The 26622-nt window shown below is 41.2% G+C and overlaps 1 protein-coding gene across 8 annotated transcripts in view; it reads right to left on the reverse strand.

Moving 5' to 3' along the window:
• The window catches only part of LOC149198157 (uncharacterized), a 488351-nt gene that overhangs the window by 309415 nt on the left and 152314 nt on the right, over nucleotides 1-26622 (reverse strand). For all 8 annotated transcript variants that reach the window (XM_089406139.1, XM_089406136.1, XM_089406138.1 and 5 more), the window contains exon 9: nucleotides 22957-23285. In XM_089406139.1, the coding sequence (XP_089262265.1) occupies nucleotides 22957-23285 (329 nt within the window). The remainder of the gene's footprint in view (nucleotides 1-22956; nucleotides 23286-26622) is intronic.

Below are 26622 nucleotides of genomic sequence, written 5' to 3' on the forward strand. Positions count from 1 at the left end.
CACTTGCACCTGAGCTAGTGCTCATACTAGTAATTATACTTGTGTTATGTTGTCCCTGCGGTTGTTGCTCAACCCTTGGAGCTTTTATTGGCCCACTTTGATCATTTGTTGGTTGTGAAAATTCCTAAACCTCGGAATCCCTACTGCAGCAACTGATGATATTTCTCCTACTTCTTAAGATTTACATGAGCAAGTTATTTGCAGTTTCCTACGACAAACATCGAAATGCATACACTACAGCCTACACAAATTTAAATAACATGCTGAAACATGAAACTGAACAATAGAGAAAGAAACACACAAATGACACAGTTGTTTTTGGACAAATGTCCCCTGAAAAACCTAATGCGCGAAAACTGGTGCAACAAATTTGAGGGTTTTATTACTAAGCTGAAGTATTCCTGAATACAACTATTGGATGCCTTCCTGACAATCCAGTTACATAGAATATCGCTTGGCAAAAGAAACTGGTGAGATTACCTCACTCTACACTACAAGTCCCGGCTGATCCGGCAGTTGAACCAATGAGTTCCCTGGCTACTTCTGCATTACCCCTGCGTGGGGCCTGCGTCAACTTCTAAAGCCCTGCGTCAGCTCAACTGGGAATCGATTTGTCCTCAGAAGCCTTTTCCAACCCTCCCGGCTTAGAAACGTCAACCTCCTCGGCAAACTCCGACTTTCGCGCTAGACGCCTCTGTGCCGCTCTGCGTGGGGCTTACGTGAGCCCTTCCTAGCTCTATGTCACCCTCTCTACCCTCTGTGTTGCCTCCTTTGTGTGTTTCTCTGCCTCTCTGCTAAGTATCCTTGGCTCCGAAGAAGATCCTCCGCCAAATTCCCTCTGCCCCTGACTATGTGATCACTACAAATCATTGCGCTGCCTCTAGCTTCAGATATTCGATCTGACTGATCAACTCTCTGTGTGTCTTCCAAATGACCCTCAAGCATCCTTAAATAATCTTCTCGTTGACATTCAACGACCCAAATTAGAAGTTAATCAATGTCTAAGATCATTTTTGCTTGATCCTCGTCTTCTTCTAGAAGTTACACCCACAGTTAGATTAATACCCATTAATTATTTTAATTTCCTAAGTTTAGACTTAGGGTCCCATTAAAAATAATTAATTATTTTAATAAAACTATCTCCAGGTGGAATTTCCCAAAACGCTTTCTAGGTTCTTTGGAATACATGTGCCCAAGCCTCCCTGCAAAATTTGAGACTTAGAGCACATCTGATGCTACTAGAAATCAACACTCCCTCTTAGTGAGGAATGTGCTCTAGCAATGCCTCTCATTGAAGCATCACCCTGACTTCATAACATCATCCTCTTCACCGCTGATGTCTGACATGTTGTACACCAACCACTGCGTTGCTACTGACACTGCCACTGTCAACACTACATCTGTACTACAGCTCCCTCTGAATTTCTGCATCCGTGTTGCTGCTGGCATTACCACTGCCAATTGCCCCTGCACTACAAACTGTTGCTGCTACTGCATCAACAACGGAAAAACATCCCATATTACTGAACAAGTGTTCAGCATAGATGCATCTTGATGTTGAAGATCTGACTATTGCTAGTCCCACGTTATCCCTCTGAAGCTACGATGTTGTTGCTACTACTGCAGTGTGCCTCCCTACACTGCTGCAACTCTGCACTACGCTGCTCAGACTTGGCATTCTAGCCAATGCATCTGCCCCTCCAACACCCCTCGGCACCATCTGACACTTTGTCCATCCCGCTACTACTAATTTGGGCTTCGTAGCAAGGTATTGATTTGAGAGGTGGACTCCTCAAGGATCCTTCCCATTTGTAGCTCTTTCGAACTACAACTCCAAATCAACCCACCTCCCTCCTGGAGGTATCTCGGTTGTCATGGTGAACTCCTCCTCCTCGATCTTTGCGAGTGCAACCTTCGGATCATGCTTCTCATCTTTGTCCTTCTTCCTGAGAGGACACTGTGTTTCGTAGTGACCCATTTCACCACACCTGAAGCATTTTATCTTCAAGACGTCCTTCTTCCACCTCCGCTGCTCTTGCTGCCCCTTGGATGCAAGGGTTGCATTCTCTTCTTCCTCCTTGGGCTTCGACCCATTGTTTCTACTTTCGTCAAGCTTACACTTGACCAAGTCTCTCCTCGGCTCCTCTTGCTTAAGAGTTACCCAAATCTCATCCCAATTTGGCAAAGTCGCCCTATCTAGGATACTCTGGACAAAGACTTGCCACTCATCTGACACTGAATTATGGACCAGTCTAACCAACTCAGACCCTTGAGGTGTAGACCCCACAGATGTTAACTCATCACGGGTCTCCTGAACCTTCGTGAGGAACAAATCTATGCACTCCCCCTTCTGCATCTGAGCAGATCTCAGCTTATGATTTAAGTACATCTTCCGCTGCGCGAAAGATCCCTGATACAGCATAGATAACACATCCCACATCTCCTTGGCAGTCCCTCTACTAGCTATGTGACAGACTACATGATCCTTCACTCCGTCGAGGATCATTCTCTTTGCCTTCGCCATTTCTGCTTTGTACGGATCTCTCAGCCCACTAGTTGCCATCTCTGCCACAAAAATGTCGAACTGCTCCTCTCTGTTTCTTATTGTTATTGCTTAGCCAATAAGAAAATAGAGTTCTTAGCGGGAAGTCTACGGAGGAAAAATTCCCTCATTGTGCTTCTCCTCTCTTCTGACGTCTTTTTGCCCAGCAAAATGGCCTGCAGAAAAATTGTGTCCCACCAGCTCTTCATCACGCTGAGGCTCAGTGTTGCTCCCTTTGTCAAGCCAAAAGTTCAATCTGGAAGCCCTTCCTCTCTTTCGACTCACTCAAAGAGAGACTGTCTCGAAAATTCTACCCTCCTAACTTGAACAGCGCAATCCCTCTAAGGATTCGAATTGCTGCCTCCTGTAGCTATTTCGATCTCTTCTTTTCCGCTCAGGGCTGGGTTCTCTGGCACTGTTCTTCTTGCTTCACCTACACTGCTCTGATACCATGTGAAAAATCCTAAAGCCCAGAATCTCTACTGCAGCAACTGATGATATTTCTCCTACTTGTTAGATTTACATGAACAAGTTATTTGCAGTTTCCTACGGCAAACATCGAAATACATACACTGCAGCCTACACCAATTAAATAATATGCCGAAACAAGAAATTGAACAACAGAGAAAGATACACACAAATGACACAGTTGTTTTTGGACAAATGTCCTTGGAAAAACCAAATGCAGGAAAATCGGTGCAGCAGATCTAAGGGTTTTATTATTACGCTGAAGTATTCCCGAATACAACTACTGGATGCCTTCCCGGCAATCCAGTTACAGAGAATATCGCTTGGCAAAAGAAACTGGTGAGATTACCTCACTCTACACTACAAGTCTCGGCTGATCCGACAGCTGAACCAACGAGTTCCCCGACTACTTTTGTGTTGCCTTGCGTGGGCCCTGTGTTATCCTCTAAAGCCCTGCGTCAGCTCAACTGGGAATCGATTTGTCCTCAGAAGCCTTTTCCAACCCTCCTGGCTCAAAAACGTCAGCCTCCTCAGCGAACTCGGACTTCTGCACTGCTTTGCATGGTGTCTGCGTGAGCCCTTCCTGGCTCTGCGTTACCCTCTCTGCCCTCTGTGTTGCCTAATCTTTGGGTCTCTCTGCCTCTCTGTTGAGTATCCTTGGCTCAAGAGAAGATCCTCTAGCCAAAACTCCCTCTGCCCCTCACTGCGTGATCACTACAAATCACTGTGTTGCCTCTAGCTTCAACAATTCGATCTGACTGATCAACTCTCTGTGTGTCTTCCAAATGACCATCAAGCCTCCTTAAATAATCTTCTCGTTGACATTCAATGGCCCAGATTAGAAGCTAATCAATGGCTAAGATCATTTTTGCTTGATCCTCGTCTTCTTCTAGAAGTTACACCCACAGTTAGATTAATACCCATAAATGATTTTAATTTCCTAAGTTTAGACTTAGGGTCCCATTAAAAATAATTAATTATTTTAATAAAACTGTCTCCGGGTAGAATTTCCCAAAACGCTTTCTGGGTTCTTTGGAATACATGTGCCCAAGCCTCCCTGCAAAATTTGAGACATAGAGCACATCCGATGCTACAAGAAATCAACATTGGCAACTAGCGAGATCTTTTGAGGGCTTTCTCCTCCTGGAATTTAACATCATGTCTCGCGATGATCCTCCTGCTACCAAGAATATAGATCCTATACACCTTGAACATTTCATTGTACCCAACAAAATATCCCTTCTCTGCAATATGATCCAACATGATGCGTTTGTCATCTAGCATGTGAGAATAAGCTATACTGCTAAAGATTCTGAAATGCCCAACCTCTAGCTTCTTTCCTATAAAAGCCTCTTCTGGTGCATCTTCCAAGAGAAAAGGTAATTAATGATTTACTCCGACGAGTACCAAAGCAAATGCCTTCAAAGAAATCCCTAAGTTAAAGGATTAACTTCGAGGTTTCCCTCTTGGTGTGATGGTTAGGGCATTAAATTTCCTGAGATTCCACTGTGGGAAATCCAACAAGACTTGAGGATCACTAGAGACACTAAGGATGAGTTATATCCCTTATATCCAGGTAAAATTCAAAACGCCCTCCTGTAATGGATTTCGCACCAAGCCCTAGAGAGGCCTCCTTATCCTTAAAGGGGCAAGGAAAAGAGACGAAGAAAAGAGGAATTTTCAAGTTTAGGGTGATCACCAAGGATTTAACACCAATGCCTAGCAATTGGGAGAATTGGAGTCAAAGATAATCTTGATAAGGCAACTCACTCTTCAAGGAGACCTAAAAGCAACTTTGCTACCCTTAATGAAGCAACTACACAACACTTCTAGATATTTATACTTCGACGGCAATTGATAATGTGGTTTCAAAGATACATATGCAAAGAATGCTCTAGGAATATTCATTCATTCATCATCTATTAGTAACACATGCAAAATTTCCCAATAGTTTCAATGCTTTAAACAATATTTCATCAATTAGGGCACATTAACAACCATGAGACAATATTCCATGCATTAGACATTAATCAAAATTAGAAACATAGCATTAAATAGCACTTATAAGACAATGAAGAACATATCCATCTATCACAATGCCAAAAAGAAGCTCCAAGAGAGATAGAAAAATTAACCAAACATTAAAATTCATCCAACTCGTCCAAATTCATCCTCAAATTGCAGGTCCAAAATTCTCAAGAATAGATATCAAAAATCCAAAGTGTGATGCTAGGATGAGATAGGTCTCTCGTATTTATACAAGTGTTAAGAGTTCAAAATATGAAAGACAGCCCCTTTTTTGCCTAATGTGCTAAGTAACCCACCCATGGTTACAAGCCAACCATGATAGCTCAAAAATTAAATCGAATTAGCCCTCTTAAGCCCATGCAAGGTTGACGTGGAGGCCTAGAGGGGTAGCGTTGAGGCCTCATGTGCTAAGGATGAGAGTGAGGGCCTCAAAAATGATGATGAAGAGGGAGATGCCCTCCATATGCTGCAGAACATCTCCAAACCCCCATTTGGGCTTTGTGGGCTCCAAATGGGTCTCATGGGTCTCCAAGTGGCTCATAATCAAGTCGATGCTCCATCAATGAAGGCTAGAATGTAATGATCTAAGCCAAATTTTCCCTAGCTTTCCCTAGGGTTCCAATACAAATTCAATAGAGGGTACACAAATAGATAACGCAAGCAACAATAATCAATATTGAAATTACAATTCTCAATATATTTCTACAGATCCTCATGTGATGATCACCATTGCATTAACGGAACCAAACTGCTATACAATTTTTTCCCACCATATAATTTTAACAAATTGTTATTGGGTAGATCGAATCCAACCCACCATCACAAACAAGGTATATCCAATCCACAATTAAAATATAATTTCGGGCAATTTTTATTATAACCCATTACTTGTTATGAATAATATATATATAAAATAATATAAATCATGTAAACAACAGAAACACTAAATAATGATTATAACTAGTAATTAGTTAATGAAGAGGTATGTAACGACCACTAGTCATATACACAACAGAAATATTAAAATACTTCGTAGACAAAGACATCCATCGTAGGATGGTAATTGTAAGTTGTATATTATATAAAGAATTGAATGTAGGATGATTACAATGAGAATGAGGGTCCTGTATATAACGACCACTAGTCGTATACACAACAGAAATATTAAAATACTTCGTAGACAAAGACATCCATCGTAGGATGGTAATTGTAAGTTGTATATTGTATAAAGAATTGAATGTAGGATGATTACAATGAGAATGAGGGTCCTGTATATATAGCCAAGTAAGTACCCTTTCACGAACACGTCCTTATGGACATACCTTTTCATTAATTGCTAACTAATTAATCATTAATCTTATTTGTTATCTTTCACATTATTTATGTTTATATTTTATATAATTTTAGTTTGTTACACCTTCCATGAAGAGGCACCTGCCTAGGGTATATAAGCAGGCCCTCACTCTCATTTGTAACATCATCCTCATTCATACATTTTAATATATATTCCTGTATCTTCAATGAATATCTACATATTCCAAGTCTTTTGGAATGTTTAACCTGTTATAACGAACCTTGTTCATAACATTGGTATCACAGTTGTTCGATCCTCTGGCCGCCCAATCGCTACATAGAGCCAGTCTGATCCGACCTTTGGCCATCAACCTTGCATCAACTTTGTTGTCGTGAAACTGAAAGCATTATCGCTATACAATTTTTTTGGAGTTTCTTCGTTTGCTGATTTTGTCAGAGGCCCTTAGCCATTTTTAAGGAATAAAAAAAAACAAACAAACCTACCTTTGGCCTTTAACAAACAAAAAAATTTGTTGAAAAAAAAAGACAGCAGATAATATAGAAACAATAATTAAAAAAAAAAACATTAAAAAAGAAAACTTAAGAAAATATATATAAAAAAGCCAACAAAAAGAGTGTACATATAAATTAAAAATATATATATATATATATATAAGTTGCACAAAACGCTGAAATGTTTCAGAGTTTCCGAAACGAGTACGTTTAGAAACATCACCTCCCAAAAATGGAAACGTCGACCTAAACGTCATACATGTATATATAAAAATATATATAAATAAATAAGTGAATTCCACATTAAAAAAGGGAATACGACCCATAGATCACAATTTAGAAGGAAAAACAAGTCTATATTAACTCTCGTAGATGATTACATGATGGTCGAGTTTAAACCAAGTTTCATAGTTTTGGGTACGGGTACCACCCAAAACATCAGGCTCCTAGAAGTTTCGTGCAACATAGATATATATATAAACAGAAAAAGTCAAAAGAAAAAATTATATACAAGAATTCAACATTGGGCACCAAAAATTAAATCGTTTTTGTTGCATCCGTCCGATCAACTTACCAATAGCACACCACAGTCGCGGGCCCTCTTTGACTTCTGCAGACCATCATAACCCACCTACAACCATCATCGCTTACCTGCGACAGCTGCCTCCACACGCCACTATTGTCGTCCTCGCCGAGCCCCACAGACATCGAGCCCCACTTCCGCTACCCAACCTTGATGCAGAGACACCAAGCCACTGGGTACCTGCCACCAACTTGTCACAACATCTCTAATTTGTCCACACAATAGAAGGAACAAACACAAATTAAGAATTTTCGCTGCCATTTTTTACAATCTGTACACATTTCTGATCAGTCGTATAGGGGTCGTTATACCGTCGTATAATTCTAAGTACATTAAAAATAAAAATAAAAATAAAACCAAAAAACAAAAAAACGAAAAACCAAATAAAATAGTATCCATCGCTGTAGCATTTAAATTCAATTGACTCTTAGAAAAAATTCACAGTCGTAGCCCGGGTCACATCCATACCTTGTCGTTGCTGCCATTTAATTTTGTAGCTTACGACACATCAAAACCAGTATACATCCACCCATAATTAATCTGTACATCGTGCTGCCAATTTTAATATTTTGTACATGCCCCTCTTATTGTACGAAATTCGACATACTAAATTTTACAAGAAGATTAAGCATTGCAAATTATTAGCATGTTGTTGTGTTGGTAGGATTCAAGCGCTTTCCAAAACATCGCATCATACATCGCGACTCATATTAATTAATTGGATTCATATTAATTAAAGTATAATTCTATGGTATATGGTGGAGGCTAGCATTTGAAAGAAAAAAATGACGTGATAAACAAGTTGAGGAGGAATTATATAAAGTAAACTAGATGTTTTGAAGTTGGTGTAATTAATTCTTTATATATATATATATATATATATATAGTGTTGGAATTTCTAAGTCTGACTGTTAGAAACCCTTCATGTACTTTTCTAATTTATTTCTGCCTACTTGTTCTGATTAATTAACAAGTTATTTACCATGTAAATATGGAAAATAAATATAAATACATGCTCAACACATTACAGATCATCAACTGAAGGAAACAAAACAAACACACAAGTGACACCGTTGTTTTTGGACGAATGTCCCAGGAAAAACCCAATGCGGGAAAACTAGTGCAGCTATCTGAGGGTTTTAACTATTAAGCAATTTCAGAATACAATCTGGGTGCCAAAACCAACTCACCCAACAGAGAATAATCTCGGCAGTAGTACCTCTCAGTCGGAGATAGATGTTCCGGCTGAAACCCCGATAAACACTCTGACAGCTCCCAGCGCCAATTTGCCCCACGAAAACCCCAACGTCAGCCTCTAGAAACTGCGTCAGCCCTTTCTAACCCAGCATCTACCCAGCGTCACCCTAGCTCGCCCTACGTCAGCCTCTGGAGGCACTGCGTTAACCCTTAGAGCCTCTACATCACCCACGCTGGCTCTCTGAGGCACTGCGCAACTCCTAGCTGGCTCTGCGTGAGCCTTGGCTGGCTCTACGTCCCTCTCTCCCGGCTTTTGCGCTGATCCTCCTGGTACTATCTCTTGTTAGGATATTCCAACACATAGGAAATAGTTAAGTATAACTTGGTCTAGTATAGCGTTAGGTAAAGTGTGTTTCTTTACTATGTACTTTTGTAACTTACAATCTAACGATCACGATATGTTCTAGACATGAAGTGATCCGACAGTTCATTCTCTCCTCGGTATTACCGACACTTGATCTGTGGCTTAACACTCGATTGGTCCATGATCTCTATTTAAAAAGCATGGAGGGTCATTTGTAAGGTGACCGTTCATGAGAGAAGCTTATGTAAATTTTCATTCTTTTATTAATAAATTGCCTGAAGTGGCCACGTTGGCTCAAGTCGTGGATTGTTTCCCTCTTTAAGGGTTTTAACCACGTCAAAAATACTGGTGTATTGATCTGTGATCTATTTGTGAGCGATGTCCTTTGGTGTTCTATCTGAGGAACTTACCCTATAAATTCCTACATCTTTGCCTCTCTGCTTTTGTATTCACTGCCCCTCAGCTACAACTCTGATCACTCTTTCGACTTCCTCAGCAAACCCTGCCCCAGAAAATCGAAATCTTGATCAACTTGGTGTATTCTCCAAGTGACCCTTAAGCCTCCTCTTATACTTTTCTTGTTGACAGTCCAATGGCCGCGATTAAGTCCCTAATCAACGGCTCAGATTAACTCTGGCTTGATCTATGACTTTTGGACCCTTCTAACGCAGTGTTATATTAATTCACATTAATATTTTATTTTCCCTAAGTTTAGACTTAGGGACTCCATTAAAAATATTAATTAATTTAATATCTCCCAAACTGTTTAGAATCTGCCCAAACCATTTCTACGTATTGGAGATCTCATGTGCCTTAGCCTCTCCACCAAGTTTCGAGGCTAGAGCACATCCGATGCTACCCCAAATCAACATATAGAAGATATATATTTTGTTAAGAACAATCAAAGATTAAAAAGGTTATAAAAAGTATATTTTTTTATTAAAAAAAAGTCCTGATACAAAGGATTATAATAGAAAGTTAATTGAGGATATTGAAAGTTGGATTTATAATATATAAGAGAACAAGTATTATCAAGGAAGACTAAAAGTATATTTAAAAAGTGGGACTATCACACTTTGTATACTTAGTTGTTACGAAGGATACATAAGCTTCATAGTCAAAGTATCATTTGACGAAAATATTAACGAATACAACATGGAGTCCAAGTCAGACCTAAAGGAAGGAAGATTTCCAGAAACTTCATATAACTATGCCTCAGTGCTATTTAGAATTAAAGGGTCTATTGCGGGAAAAGATGTTACTATCGCTATCTCGCCAGCTAAAGATAAAAATTATATAAAACCTAAAATCACAAACCAATTAGTGATTCCTGAGTCAAATATAATCGAAAAATTAGACTGTTATGACAACAAAAAATATGACATAACCAATTTACAATTAAACATTGGAGATTATACATTCATATCACAATTCTCAGTTCAAACCCTATGGAGTGATCAAGGTGACATTATTTTAGGTTCACCCTGGATGGAAACCCTAGGTTCCTTCATCCTGAATACGAAAAAGAAGTTTTTGACATTTTCATACAAAAAGAGAAAAATAACACTACAAGATGTTACATTAAAGCCAAATTTAGTAACACCAGAAGACATACAAGATATTTCAAAAATAATTTTTCAAGAAGGTAAAAAAGCACTACAAAATATGCAAAATGAAATTGACAAATCACTATCGATAGAAATGAAGAAGTCTTTTGACTTAAGGACCTGTTACCCACCATTTTGTGGGTGATATCCCTAGGAGAAATTTTTTCTCCATGATGGTCCTTAGCCGATAACCAGTAGCCCCTCGCAGCCACCAACTAGCTCGACGTGCCATTTCTCTGCCACCTGGACCCCATGTGGTCCCTCATCCATCTGACATGATCGTATGTTTGAAGGTGGGCCTCCCAAACCTATAGGTATGCCTTGTTATTTGGTAATTGAGTATTCTAGTTTATTTATCATGGAAACTTTGGGCATAGATTAATGGGGGGATTCGGTGGAAAGAGTGGTCTACGTCTTTTCTCTTGTCCCCTAGGTCTCTTTCAGGGTGTTAACCTTGCAACCTAGTCCAGTGGGATCTCTTTTACTGACATTGTTTTTAGGGATGGTACTACATGGGAAACCCTAATTTTGGTTGTGTGGTTCCGCTCCCCGATTCGCATATATTACTCCCCTTCCGCTCATTACACCCCCAATCATCTCTCCTCCCACCTGGGTCCACATTCCTCCACTGGGTCCACATAGGGTCAGCCACCCCCTCCCCTTGCCCCACATCTTGGATCGGGCCTAGAATGATGCTCGAAGGTTGTTGCAGCTAAAAGAAAAAGAAAAAGCATAATTGGCCACATTCAACAAGAAATTGTACCAAAAAATGCAAAAGATGGTCGGGACAAAAGCATTTAGCGCGTGGGCAAAACCCATAACATGAGCTCTACCCCATTCCATGGCCATCACCATGGTTCCTACATGGCCCTCAATGAGCCTCCTTTATCATTCAGGAACCCATGGTTGTCCCAACCCCTAGTTGGCGATGAATTGCCCCACCTTGTAAGGGGGTATCCACTATTATACTTTACGCATCATGCTCTCATTACCTAGAGCCCTGAGCAGTTAATCAAACCAAATCATAAAAAGGAAAAAGGCATATGAAGAAGGGTGGAAAAATCAAGATTGGGGTAACTCACGCACCACAATTGCTCCCTCCTACACATTATTAACCCAAATGTGGGCTTCCCTTTTATTAGCTACCCTTATACCATGGCATGTGATCCACGTTGCCCCCTTTCATTCCCTACTCCATTCCATTATTATGCCACATGCCACCACCATTTGAAGGATGTACCATAGACATACCACCCCCTTTAGAGGTAGAAACCACTTAATAGGATGCATGGTTAACCCTATTTGGAGCTGGGAGGCATTAGCACATGTTAAATCCCATTATCGAAGGGCATGTCATTATGAAGTGCTCACTTGTTATCCATGGTTTATAAGCTCTTTTACTTGATTTCTTTAATGACTTAGTGTGCTGGAAGGCACGAGGACGCATTGGATCTTATTCAGAATTGTTGGTGGTTTCCATTTCGATTTGGTCTCCTTATACGGGGTCATGACCCCAGAGAGCTACATTGGCACATGTAGGGTGTGTGTAGAGAGCCATGGGCCTCCACAACAACAAACAACACTCCATGGATCCCCAAATCCATTCAAAGATTGCTTGTGGTTCACTTATTGGACAAGGAAGATGCACCTGGTCCATCATGCCCAACTGGCCCCAGAGTTACACCATACACTTAGCAGATGATCCAGGACTTGCACGATGATGTGGCATCACTTACACCATCATCCTAGCCCTTGCAGGCAATCTACAGGCATGTTCGATTTGTTTGGAGACCCATGAGGGCACTTGTGTGCCACCACATGTCATTTGGAGCACCACAGATTATTACAAGAGGCCAACCCCTTGCCCACTACTTTTGGGAGTTCAACTACACATTATGGCACGTATGGACTCCATTAGGCCTCCTCCAAGGGCCAACAACATGCACAATTCATTATTCGACATCTTGAGAGACTTATTATTTTGTTTATGAGCTAGTTTGGTGGACTTGTCACGAAAAGTTAGTTATTTTGCACATTATTTTATTGTAGAGGCTAATGTAGGCCTAAATAGCTAAATCAAACTCATTAGAAGTGTATAAATACAAGTAATGTGAATTCATTTTAGCATCATCACTTGAATTGGATCATATCTTCTTGTGAGATTTTCGCTATCTTTTGAGAATGAAACTTTTTGGATGAATAGATGAATTTCGATGTTTGGTTATTCTTCTTTGTCTTGGAGCTTCTATGATTGGCATATCTTGGTGATTGAATATATTCTTCTTACATGTAAGTACTATGTTAATGCTATTTTGATTCTTTATTTTGTTGCATTCATGATATTGGGATTTTCACTATTCTAAGGTTAATTTGTTGTTTTTCTTGAAACGAAATTGTGGACATTAAATCTAAAAATAGTATTGTATCATGATTAGGCCATGTTTGAATGAATGAATGTTCCTAGAGACATCCTTGTCTTGACAAATCACCAAATATTGTTGAACGAAGTATAAACGACCTTGAAGCTACTTCCATTAAGCCCTAATGCCCAACGAAGTTGTTTTTCAGGCCTCCTTGACAACTGAAAATCAATCCAAACTCTAAATCTTCCATGACTCCATCTCTCCCAAAGGACAAAGCATTGGTCCTCCTCTGGTGATCAATTTAAAGCTTATTTCTTTCACCTTCCCCTCTTTTTCTAGGCCTGGCCTACATAGGCCACCTAGGGCATCAATTATCTCACAATCTAGCCATCAAAATGCTTTGATTTTGGTCCAAAACTGTGTTGGTGTGTCCTTAAGCGGCCCTCCAAATTTCATGAGATTCCGACGGTGGGATCTTGAGATATCACAAACCCTAACTCGAAGACCAATTCTTGCCCTTGGTTTCCCTTAGGCTAGAAACCTCACTGGGATCCTTGCATTACCTTTCATTGAAAATTCGTTCCTTGATCCCTTCCCCTCCCTAATTAGGTTGAGTATATCATCAGTTGCGAAACATATCCTCTTGACCTAACCTCGGGTCCACGTGGTCCCATGTGGTCCCATGCACTATCAAGGTTAATTCTTCAAAGATCACTTGGAACCCAAGTTTCCACAAGAATTCTAGGGCTTAGGGATCTCCTTTATAAGACACATACTCAAAACCTAACCCTTGAAATTCTCCCCAAGCCCTTCCTATAGAGCCTTCCATCTTGTCTTCCAAGACAAGCAAGCCACAATCGTGAGCCCCTCTTATGAATAGGCTTCAGAATCACCCTTCATCCTAGCTTTGATCTATTCATCTTTGTGATCCTTATCATATCGGGGCTCCTCCCATCGGTGAAATCCCGTAAAGAATAGGGAGCTTTAGCTAAGGTGATAGTGGGCTATTACTCCATTGTGGCCCTTGACCTAGCAATTGTCTCTTTAGGATTCCCTCCTAGGACCCTTGCTAGTTTGAGCGATAACATGACCAAAGCGAAAAATTACTAACACAAATTAAGAAGCTCAAGAAGGACAAGAAGTCATTAAAACACAAGTTAGAACATTGCATTCAAGAGGAAGTATCGAAGTCGCCAGTCATAAGTTATAATAGCTCCAATTGAAGATAAAGGAATGAATACTAAACCAGTCAATACCACAACTGAAGAAGATGATAAATCGGTTGAAGGAATAACACACTCACATGTTTCAATTCAGATGATGAACATTCCAAATCATGATTCCGTAAACCAACACAACAACAACAGTACCTGAAGTAAATCAGGAAATTGCTACACACTTGATAAGGGAAAGTCAGTCCAAAGGAACTCCTTATCGACATCCAAATCACAAGAGCAGACAACTAAGTCAACCTACATATTTGAACCATTCAAAATAGAAACAACAGATTTATGTTCCAAGGAATACTAATGTTTGCATAACTCAATCCTATGATACCATTCATTACCAATTTCCAGTGAATGGAAGATTCTACGGAAGATTAATCTAGGATGGTCAGACCCATTTTCAGTGTGACAATTTTGTTTATCACTTAGAGCATCATATCGTCTAGTTTCAAAGAAGATGAAAATTCAAAGGCGAGAAGATATTCGAAACAGGAAAAGAGATCAAACCCTTTCATCAGTAAGTTTTGAGGACAAAGCTTTTATTCATAACATTGCCTTCCTCTTCAAAAAGCTTTGTCCTCAAAGCTTACTGATTAAAGGGCTTGATCTCTTTTCCTATTTCGAATATCTTCTCGCTTCTGAACTTTCATCTTCCTTGAAACTAGACGATATGATGCTCTGACTGATAAACAAAATTGCCAGACTGAGAATGGATATGACCATCCTAGATTAATCTTCCATTACGCTACCCCTATGACATAATAATGTTCCAATGAAAAAATATATTTCTCCCTAACCCGTGGGCCCTATGCCTCCTTAACACGCTAGAACTTTCTAACGAGTTGTGAGTCAAACGGTTGCGAGTCAAACCCTTGGGTCGCCGATTTAATTCAATGCAGATTTCTTTGAACATTGATAGTCGCAGATTCCACAGATCTTCAGATGGAATTACAGACTCGACACGTCACGATCAACTGTTGTAATGATTTATAGACCCTCGCCTTAAAAGATCCAAATGTTTCCCGTGTTGGCTCCTAAAGTTATTTCCTGTGCCTACAACCGAATAGCAAATCCGTCCAGGCTTCGCTGCTCCAGTCGAATCAGTTATGTGGCATCTATCCCAAAAATCCCTCTATCTTCAGAGAAAATTCATCCTTGTGCCACACAAAATGGTTAGAGGAGTTGATTGATGCTTCTTCAGAAACCACATTCAAGGTCACATCGTCTTAACAGAATTTCCTATGATCAAAATCGAGGCAAGAACAGGGTCTCACTATCTCTTCAGGGGTTCCATTGTGCCAAACAAAATCCGCTACCTCCTCTAGACGTCTTTGTACCCAAACCCGAGTCATAGGTAACCAAGAACCAAACCCCAAGGAACTTCATTTCCCAAACCGAGATTGTCCCCACCTAATTCGTTGTTCCAAACAGAGATAGATTATCACAAAATTCGTTGTCCTCCTTGAGTGTTTTATCCTATGCCAGAACAATGAAGGAAAATAGAAATGTGTCAACTAGGGTGGAATCTTTCACTACCGAAATTGATCAGATGTAATAGGGGTCTTAAAACCCTCAAAGCTAACACTCAAAACATAATGAGATGATCCACACTTGATGCTCCAAAATGACTTCAATCCTTCTTCATTTATAGATTTATAGAGGGGAGTCCTCTTTCTTAAGTGATTGAGTAAACCTTACTCCAAACCCCAACTTTCGGCTTTTTCTAAGCCCAATTGTCCCAAAACTTGCCTAATAATGGTTATTTTGGGATTTTTCCCCTTTTTGGTGGATTATAGCCTACGGGGATAGATAGGGTAATGAGTCCCTTTCGACCTCAATTTGTAAAGGACATTACATAGAAGATGACACATGCCCTCCCATGTCTCCCTAGGAAAGACATAACCTCCTTTTGGTCCTGAATCCGTTGCCAAGTGTCGGGTGCAATATGTAACCGGGTGGGCAACATGGTCCAAGTGCATCATCATCTCTGAATAACTGGGACACAAGCAAGCAAATGGTGGTGTTGAAGAAGCCCATGGTGCAGTAATCAATTCTCTGTATGGATGGAGGCCCATGGCTCTCAACGCTCACCCTAAAAATGCCAATGTGTTCTTCTGGAGGGTTTTGATGTCGTATAAGGAGGCCAAGTTCAAGATGAAAACCAACCTACAATCCTATATAAGATGCAATGCATATCCTCACCTTCCAATACAATAATTCATTAGTGCAATTGATTAAATAAGCTTGCTAATCAAGGGTAGAACTGGACACTTTATAGTGGGGTTTTCTTCCAAATTTGGGGCCTTAAACATGTACTGGTGTTGCCTCCCTCGGCTAGAGAGGTTAATGAAGCAGAAGGACCCTATTAGGTGGTTTCAACCTCTAAGGGAATGACAGGTCCAAGGTACACTCATCAAGTCGCAGTTGTCATGTGAAATAATGATGGAACGGAGTGGGGACAAAGGGAAGGCTCCAAGCCACATGCCACGGTACAGAGGTGGCTATGATGACGACAGACCATACCTTCGATGTATGAATGTAGGAGGGAGCAATCATGGTACATGAGTTACCCTGATGTTTGTTTTTCTACCTTTCTTCATTTTCCTTCTGCCTTTAATTGGTTTTTCTTCATTTTACTACTTGAGGCTCAATGGGATGACAGCATGATGTGTAAGATATAGCAATGATTATCCCCCTCAAGGTAGGTCAGTTCATCGCCCACCAAGGGTTGGGACATTCATGGGTTCGTTAATGATGCAAGGGGCACTCATAGGGGCCCTAGGATCTAGGGTGACAGCCATAAGGATAAGGGGTAGAGCTCATCTTTATTTTTAGCTACATCAACCTTTGGGGCATCGTTCCAGGCCCGACCTAAGGTGTGGACAAGGGGAAGGGGAGGCTAACACCTTGTGGACCCTATTACTGCTCAAACTAACAGGGGGCATAAAAGGGACTCCTAAAGGGACAATTGCTAGATCAAAGGGCAACGATGGAGGCTTAGCCCACTGCCACCTTAGTTAAGACTCCCTACTCTTACTGAACTTTCACCGATGGGAGGAGACTCGGTATATAAAAAGTCACTTGTGAAGGATGGATCAGCCAATGGATGTAAAGTGACCTTAATAGTCCTTTTCCTAGAAGGGGGTCAAGAATAGAGCTTACTTGCTTGTTAAGCAAGGTACAAAGATTTCTAAGATATGGAGTTGAGGATTTGAGGGTTAGGTTAGAGGAATATGCCTAGTAAAGGAGTTTCCCAAACCTAAAATCCTTATTGGACTTGACATCCCGAATGGTTCTTGAAGATTTGACTTTTCAAGGTGTGGGACCACATGGGACCAAGTGGACCCAGCCTAGGTTAAGGAGAGAGAAACTAGCAACCAATGATGATCTTAACCTAGACAAAGAAGGGGGAAGGATCAAGACAAGAATATTCACTTAAAGGTGTCAAATTGATCCTATGAGGTACTAGCCTAGGGAACACCAGGGCAATGTTTGATCTCATAGCTAGGGCTTGGGTTATCTCACAACTCCACCGTCGGAATGGCTTCAAAATTGGAGGAGGCCTTGAGGACACACGAGCACAGTGGAGGCTAGGAGATCGACCTTTTTCTTGGGCTATGTTGTCAGGAAAATGATGCCCTAGGTGACCCAGCTTGGCTAGACCTAGAAGAGAGAGGGAAAGGTGAAGAAAAGTATTCTTTGAGTGATCACCTATTGGAAGACCAGTGCCTTATTCCCTTGGCGAGAATGGATTCTAGGAGAATAATGAAAAAGGAACTTGTATTTCAGTCAAGGAAGTCGTAAGGACCTCTTCGCTTAGCCTTTAGGGCAAGAGGAAGAGACCTCAAAGCTTTTATCCTTCGCTTGGCAAAAGAGATGGCTTATCAAGCGAAATTCCCCGGTAGAATTATCCCTAGGATATTTCATTCCATGCATTGCCCAAACATTGAGAGATGTTATATGGAAACAATAATTCCACAAATTTGTAATAATGCAATGCAGCAATTAGCCCTATTATAGCGAAAATCTCATTCAATGCATATGACAAAAGTAAAACTAGAATAGCATTAAAAATGTGTACTTACATGTAATAGAACATACCCAACCACCAACAATTTGACAATAAAGAAGCTCCAAGATAAAATACTCCAATCCAAACATTAAACTTCATCCATGCTCTAGTTCTTAATCCCAAAAAAAAAGCGTGAAATTCTCTAAAGAGAAGAGAGACCCAAACCAAAGTAATGATGAGAAAATGAATTCATCTCACTTGTATTTATACACTAATTAGGAGTTTGAATTAGTCTCTTAGGCCTACATAAGCCCCAAAAATAAAATAATGTGCTAATAATGTAACTTTTGGTGACAAGCCCACCAAACTCGCTCATAAATGAAATAATAAGCCTCTCAAGAGGTTAAATGATAAACGATGCATGGCATAGGGCCTCCAAGAGGCCTGATGAGGTCCATAGGTGCCATTATGAAGAATAGGACCCTCAAAAGTGATGGACAAGGATACAGTGATGTGTGGTGTGGCGGCTGAGTTCGTTGGGTGAAACCCACAAGGTCAGGGGTCAAATCACATTGAGTATATTATCCTGCTATGATGTGCAGCTCAAGGAGTAGACTCCCCTTATCCGTGAGTCTTAGCTCTTGCCAAAATTATAAGAAATTAGTATATCTGCTTGCAGGTTGTTGGATGTACTCTTGGTGTTATAGTGGTAGCTACGAGAATTGATCCTCGGTCTTCCTTAGATTAGGTCTGGCAGTTACCGATTCACCCTGTGCCTAAAAAAAAAGTGATGGACAAGAGGGTGGCCCCTTGTTCTCCAAACAATAAACTTGTGGTACTCCCAGTGGGTGTGGGGGCACAATAATAACCTCATGAGTCTCCAATTGAGTCAAAGATGCTTGTAGACCATCTGCAAGGGCTCAGATGATGGTGTAGGTGATGCCACATCATCCTACAAGTCCTGGGACAACTACCAAGTGCATGGTACATCTATGGGGTTGGTTGGGCGAAGGTGAACCAAGTACATTTTTCTCATCCAATAGGTGGATCTCAAGTGAATCTCTGAACATCTTTGGGGATCCATGGAGTGTCGTCTACTGCTATGGAGGCCCATGGCTCCCAACACACACCCCACATGTGCTAATGTAGCCCTCTAAAGGGTTAGGATCTTATATAGGGAGACCAAACCTAAGATGGAAACCACCTGCAATCCTACATAAGATCCAATGCATCCCCTAGCCTTCCAGTATAACAAGTCATCAAGGAAATCGAGTAAAAGAGCTTACAAACCATGGACCACAAGTCGAGACTTCATAATGGCCTGCCCTTCAATAATAAGCATTGGCATGTGCTAATGTCTCCAATCTCCAAACGGGGTTAACCAAGTATCCCATTAAGTGGTTTCTACTTCTAAAGGGGATAATATGTCCAAGGTACATCCTTTAAAGGGTGGTGGTATGTGATAAAGAGGTGAATGGAGTAGGGGATTAGAAGGGGCAACCTTGGGCCACATGTTGAGGTACAATGGTAGCTAGTAGAAGGGAAGCCCACACTTGGGTATCTAATGTATAAGAAGGAGCAATCGTGGTATACGAGGTGCCCCAACCTCGATTTTTCCACCCTTCTTTATATGTCGTTTTCATTTTTATGATTTTTCTTCAATTAGCTACTCGGGGCTCAAGGGGTAAGAGCATGATGTGTGAGATATAGCAGTGGATACCCCCCTTTAAAGTAGGGTGGTTCATTGCCCACCAAGGGTTGGGACAATCATGGGTTCCTATATGATGAAGGAGGCTCATAGAACTTGTAGGAACCAGGGTGATGGCCATGATGATGGAGTAGAGCTCATGTATTGGCTTTTGCCCACGTGCTAAATGTGTTTGTCCCGGCCATCTTTTGCATTTTGTGGTAAGTTTTCCTGTTGAATGTGGCCAAATTTGCTTTTTCTTTTCCTTTAGGTTACATCAACCTCTGGGGCATCATTCCAAGCCTAACCCAAGGTGTGGGCAAGGGGTAGGGGAGAGCTAACCCTATGTGGGCCCAGTGGAGGAATGTAGACCTAGGTGGGAGAAATGATGAATGGGGTAATAATGAGTGAAAGGGGATAATATATGTGGATGAGGGAGAGGGACCACGCAACCAAAATCAGGGTTTCCCGTGAAATGTCATCCCTAAAGCCAAATGGTCAGTAAAAGAGATCCCACGAGACTAGAATCCAAGGTTAATATCCAAAAAGAGGCCTACGGGACAAGAGCACAGACCTAGTCCATTCTTTCGACCGAATCCCCCCATTAATCCATGCCCAGAAGTATCTATGATAAGCAAACTACAATACTCAATTACCAAATGACAAGCCATACCTTTAGGTTCGAGAGGCCCACCTTCAAACATACGATCATGACAGATGGGTGAGGGACCACATGGATGGCTCAGGTGGCGAAGAAGTGGCACAATGAGCTAGTTGGTGGCTACAAGGGGCTACTAGCTGCCGGTTGAGAACCATCTTGGAGAAAAAATTTCTCCTAGGGATATCACCCACAAAATGGTGGGTAACAAACCCAATGGACAAATGTGGACCCAGATGAGGAAAATGTGAAAAGGGCTTGTAATGAGTGGAGGGGAGTGAGATATATGGTATCGGGAAGCGGGACCACGCAACCAAAATCAAGGTTTCCCATGCAGTGCCACTCCTAAAGCTAATAGGAAGTAAAGGAGATCCCACAGGACTAGGATATAGGATTAACCCCCTAGTTGAGGTAAGGGAACAAGAGTATGTTGATTTGGGGTAGCATCGGATGTGCTTTAGCCATGAAAATTGGTGTAGGGACAAAAGCACATGAGATCTCCAAGACCTAGAAATGGTTTGGACAGATTGTACCCGGTTTGGGAGATATTAAAATAATTAATATTTTTAATGGAGTTCCTAAGTCTAAACTTAGGAAAAATAAAATATTAATGGGTATTAATATAAAACTGGGTTAGAAGGTTCCAAAAGTCATGGATCAAGCCAAATCTAATCTTAATCGTTGATTAGAGATGTAATCTCGGCCGTTGATGGACCAACGAGAAAAGTATAAGAAGAGGCTTGAGGGTCAGTTGGAAAATACACCAAAGTGATCAGTCATTCATTTTGCTAGAGCGGGGTTGCTAAGCAAAGTTGAATCAGTGATCAGTAGCGAGGGGCAGTGAGTACGAGGCAGAGAGGCAGAGACAGTACTGAGAGACCAATGCAGAAGCAAAGAGAGCGAGAGCAGCAACTAGTCCAGGCTACGCAAAGCCCAGCAGAGACAGCGTAGAGGCCAAAGGGACTATGTCATCCACACAAAGGCTGTTGGAGTGACGCAGAGGGTCCCAGAGGTTGCGCAGTGCCTCAGAGGGCTGACGTAGAGGGTCCTGGGGCTGACGCAGGTCAACAAGTGGCTGACGCAAAGGCCAGAAGGGCCAGCGTTGAGATTCAGAGTCGTCGGAGAGGGTTTTGTGGGACAGGTTTTCTGAATACCTGTTTCCGAATATAGAGGTATTGTTGCCATGTATTTCTTTGTCGGGTGAGCCAGTTAGGCACCCAGTTGTACTCAGAAAGACTGCATAATGATATACCCTCAGAATAGCTACACCGGTTTTCCCGCATTGGGTTTTTCCAGGGACATTTGTCCAAAAATAACGGTGTCACTTGTGTGGTTGTTTTCTTTCAACTATTGATCTGTAGATGTTGTGATTGTATTGTGTTTATTTCGGTATTTAACTGTATTAAATAACTTGTTCGAATTTAAACAAGTAAAATAAATAAACCAGCAGAATACAGATTAATTTTCTAACGGATAGACTTCGAAAATTCAACAGAGTACAGTCGAAGCCCTTCCTTCTTCCAAGTTGCCCAATAATCCATGCCCAAGTGTGCCCAAGAAAAACAAGCATAAAGATTACATAATGAAAATTCATACTCCTTGGGATTGGATGGCCCACCTTCAAACATATGATCATGACAGATGAACGAGGGTACACAATCGCTGGCTCAGGTGGTGGAGAATGATAGCTATCAGGTGGCTACAAAGGGTTGCTGGTTGCTGGTTGAAGACAAATCTAGGAGAAACTTTCTCCTGTGGGATCACCCACAAGAGATAGCTAAAAGCTAAATCTCTAGCTAAGTGAAGATAGAAAATAAAATGTAAGTACAAGAAAGACATCCCTGAACATGATTTATTACTGTTTAACGTGAAATTGACAGTTCAATGCCTCTGGAGAAAGACAATTTTTTAATTCTCTCATCTACTAATCTGTATTCAAAGAATCTTACAAAGAACTAAAGTCACTGCTGTTCTGCTGTTCTACTTTCCATTTATTAATTGATCTCTACAATCCATCCCATGTTAGTCTGTTTGAAATACTGTAAAAAAGTATCCCCCTTTGCCAACACAATGATCTAATAATTCACATGTCAGATTGTTCCATGTGAACAAGATAATGATATGTCCTATCAGAACACCATGTGTAAATGAAAAAGTTAACACTTAACTTTTGTACTAACAATATTCTTTTGGAGTGATGATTATGTGACCAGTAAGATGAATTTGCTTGTCAAAGCTACATAAAAGAGGCTAATATTGACTCTATAGTTACCCAAAAAACATCAATAGAAAATCAGACAAGGTATATAAACAGAAACCATGTATTTTAAGAAAACATGCAAATATCACTTGGAGAAAGATTCAGATTCCAGAATATCGCAAAACAACAATAGAGAGATACAAACCACAACTGACCTTGTGTGAACACTGAAGTGATGGACTAAGAGGAAACAGAGTAAGCAACCGGTGTATTAGGAAAGGCAGCATAGCCTTGACCCACTTCTCCATTGCCACCTTGATTTGTATTGCTGATATAGTTCCGGTTGATAATTCACTTGAATCATACACTTCCATCCTTCTCATGCATTTGAATACAAGGTTCAACCCCTGAAGTATACAGACCATACACTCAAGACAAGCACTATCAGGAGAAGGCACTGAGCACACTGAGGGAGCACACTCTGCCCAACCCTCGAGCAAAACTGGTACAAGCGCTTGCAAGCATTCAACAAGGCCAAATATCCCTGAAGAAATGGGAAAATAAAGATTCAACTAATCATTTTAACATTTAGCAATAGTAGCTTGTAATATTTACCAAATAATAAAAAAATCACCTTCATGATGTGAACCAGGATTCAAAGATTGTCCTCTAGAAATTATAAACCATTTGACCTTCTAGTTGAAAAAACAGACTTTTAAGATTGAAATGGCACTGCCCATAAGAACTATTAATGAACCAACGCTTAAATTCAGAGAATTTCACTGTGAAGAATTATTCAACAGTAGCCACTGAATATAAACAGTGCCTCACAAGATATTAGTTCCTTTAACATACTCCTGCTATTCTATGTATGCAGAGTCCCTGATCTGTAAGTTGGACGTAGACAAATAGTGAACCAGGCATATTAACACCTAGGTCTTTTTTAATCATTGTAATGAATTGCTGATTACTTTAACTTAAATCTAGAAAAATGCACCATGTATTGCATATTTATTAGCCTCACTTTACTACTGAGCATAATAGTTATGTTGCACCATGCTTCAAGGACCAGGGGTAGAGCAGACGAGGAGAGATTTCAGGGACAGCTGGACAGTGCCCCCTATTAAATTACCTTCTTGCTCAGAAGTTGTTCATCTTCAGCCTGGGAAAGCAACAGCAGATCATCTTCAGCAGTGGCAAGCAACCGCAGCACATGGAGAGAGATGGCACACTTGTGAGTGTCATACTCATGAGGTCATTTTGCTTTCCGGACTCTCATACATTTATAATTTGCAGGATTTATTGTGGATTCAAGACACAGAGCGCATACCTTAAAACAACTTCTCTTGTTGTGGGTTCTTCCCTGGATTGTGCATTTATCCTTGGAGGTTACACTTGCCATGTGGGGCCACACTTAACTAGGAGCATTTATTGCAAGGCAGCTGGATGCATTTGATTTAGAAATTCCACTCCATGGGGAGCACTCCTTGAAGGAATTTAATTACCTGTGAAGAGTGTGAAAATTCTATCACTGCAGTCACTGATTTACTTTTCCTACTTATTCCACCATAAGTTATTCATGAGATTACTTCAATAAACATTAAAATAAATACTGTTGCAGATATCACACGGTAATACAGAAACAAACATATGCACAAGAATCAACACATTGACACAGATATTTTGGACTAATGTCCCCGGAAAAACCAATGTGGGAAAACCGGTGCAGCAAGGGAGGATTTTATTATTCAGCAATTTTCTAGTACAACAGGGTGCCAAACTGGCTTACCCACAGATAGACAAATTCTCCAGCACTTCTTCTAAACCCAGCGTCAGCCCTGCTGACCTCTGCATGGCCTGAAACCCTCTGCGTCAACCTGTTGAGACTCTGCGCAGCCTCTCTGGCCTTCTGCGTCACTCCTACAGCCTCTGCGTGGATGACGCAGGCCCTGCTGGCTCTACGCAGTCTCTGTTGCCTCTGTGTGGCTCCCTCTGGCCCTGCGTCTACCTTTTCTGCCTCTGCACTGATCTCTCGTCTCTCTGTTCCGTACTTGCTACCTCCTGACTGCTCACCAGACCACTGGTTCAATTTCTCAGCTAACCCCGCTCTAGAAATTGAACTAACTGGTCTCCCTCAGTGTGTTCTCCAAGTGACCCTCAAGCCTCCTCTTATACTTTTCTTGTTGACAAATCAACGACCGAGATTAAGTCCCTAACCAATAGCTAAGATTAGATCTGGCTTAATCCAGGACTTTTGGACCATTTTAACACAATTTCATATTAATTCAAATTAATATTTTATTTTCCTAAGTTTAGACTTGGGGATTACATTAAAAATATTAATTATTTTAATATCTCCCAAACTGTTTAGAATCTACCCAAACCCTTTCTGGGTATTGGAGATCTCATGTGCCTTAGCCTCTCCACCAAGTTTCGTGGCTAGAGCACATCCGATGCTACCCCAAATCAACACTCCCTCTTAGCGAGGACTATGCTCTGGCAATACTCCTCACTGAACATCACCCTAATCATCTGGCATCGGTTCCTGTGCTGATGCTAAGCCTTCCTACGCAACATCCTCTGCACTATTGTATCCTGTACTGCTGCCCATGGCTCTGCCACTGTTGCATCTATACGACAACTCCCTCTACATCTGTGTTGTTGCTGGTCCTTTCTCCCAACACTGCATCTGCACTGCAACTCCCTCTTCATTCGTGTTGCTAACACACTCATTTCTACTTCTGAAAGGGGTTCTTTACCATCCCCATCTTTTCCCTGAAGTAGTCAAATTTTGACTTTCCAAGGGCCTTGGTGAGGATATTTGCCACCTGTTCTCCTGTAGGACAGTAACTCAACTGTACAGCTCCTCGTTGGACACAGTCTCTGACAAAGTGACACCAAATATCAATATGCTTCGACCTATCATGAAACACTAGATTCTGAGAGAGTTTGATGCAACTCTGATTATCGCACATGATCCTGGTCGCCTTCATATTTCTTCTAAATAGGTTCACCAGCAGTTTTCTAAGCCATATGGCCTCACACGAAGTTGTGCTTGTTGCCATATATTCTGCCTCAGATGAGCTCAGAGCCACGGACTTCTATTTCCTACTGCACCAAGAGGTCATTCCTAATCCAATGTTGAAAAAGTACCCACAGGTACTTTTCCGATCCACTGAACTTCCTGCCCAATCTGCATAAGTAAATCCACTCAACCTGTTATCCTTCCCCTTGGTGTATAAGAGCCCATAATCAATTGTTCCCTGTAAATACCTGAGAACGTGATTAGTTGTTGCCCAGTGTGCCCTCTTTGGTTCCACCATGAACTGACTAAGGATGTTGACAGCATAGCGAATATCTGGCCTGGTATTGACCAGATACATCAGGGACCCTATGAGCTGCCGGTAGGGTGGGATCGACATCCTTGTTTTCTGATGCATCAATGTTCTTCTAGTTGGTGATCATTGGTGTAGCCATAGGTCTACAGTCTCCCATCCCGAATCTTTTCAGGATTTCTGTAGCATACCTCCCTTGCCTAAGGAAGATTTCTCCTTTTTGCTGCCAAACTTCCAACCCTAGGAAGAAGTGCATTCGTCCTAGATCCTTCATATCGAACTTTGTAGCTAGATTCTTCTTGCAATCCTCAATGAGTCTGGATGATCCTGTCAGAAAGAGATCATCCACATATAATACTAAGATAAGCGGCTCGTTCTCTACGACCAGATAGTAGAGATTCGGATCCGCGTCACTCTTAACAAACCCCATCTTCTGCAAGTAGCCATCTATTCGACCATACCATGCTCTTAGTGCCTGCTTCAGCCCATACAAGGCTTTCTTCAGTCTGCATACATGATATTTCTTCCCATGAGTTTCAAAGCCCT

The sequence above is a fragment of the Pinus tabuliformis genome, chromosome 2_2, assembly GCF_031772625.1.
Source record: "Pinus tabuliformis cultivar Carrire ecotype Pingquan chromosome 2_2, CPIR1, whole genome shotgun sequence".
NCBI classification, from domain to species: domain Eukaryota; kingdom Viridiplantae; phylum Streptophyta; class Pinopsida; order Pinales; family Pinaceae; genus Pinus; species Pinus tabuliformis.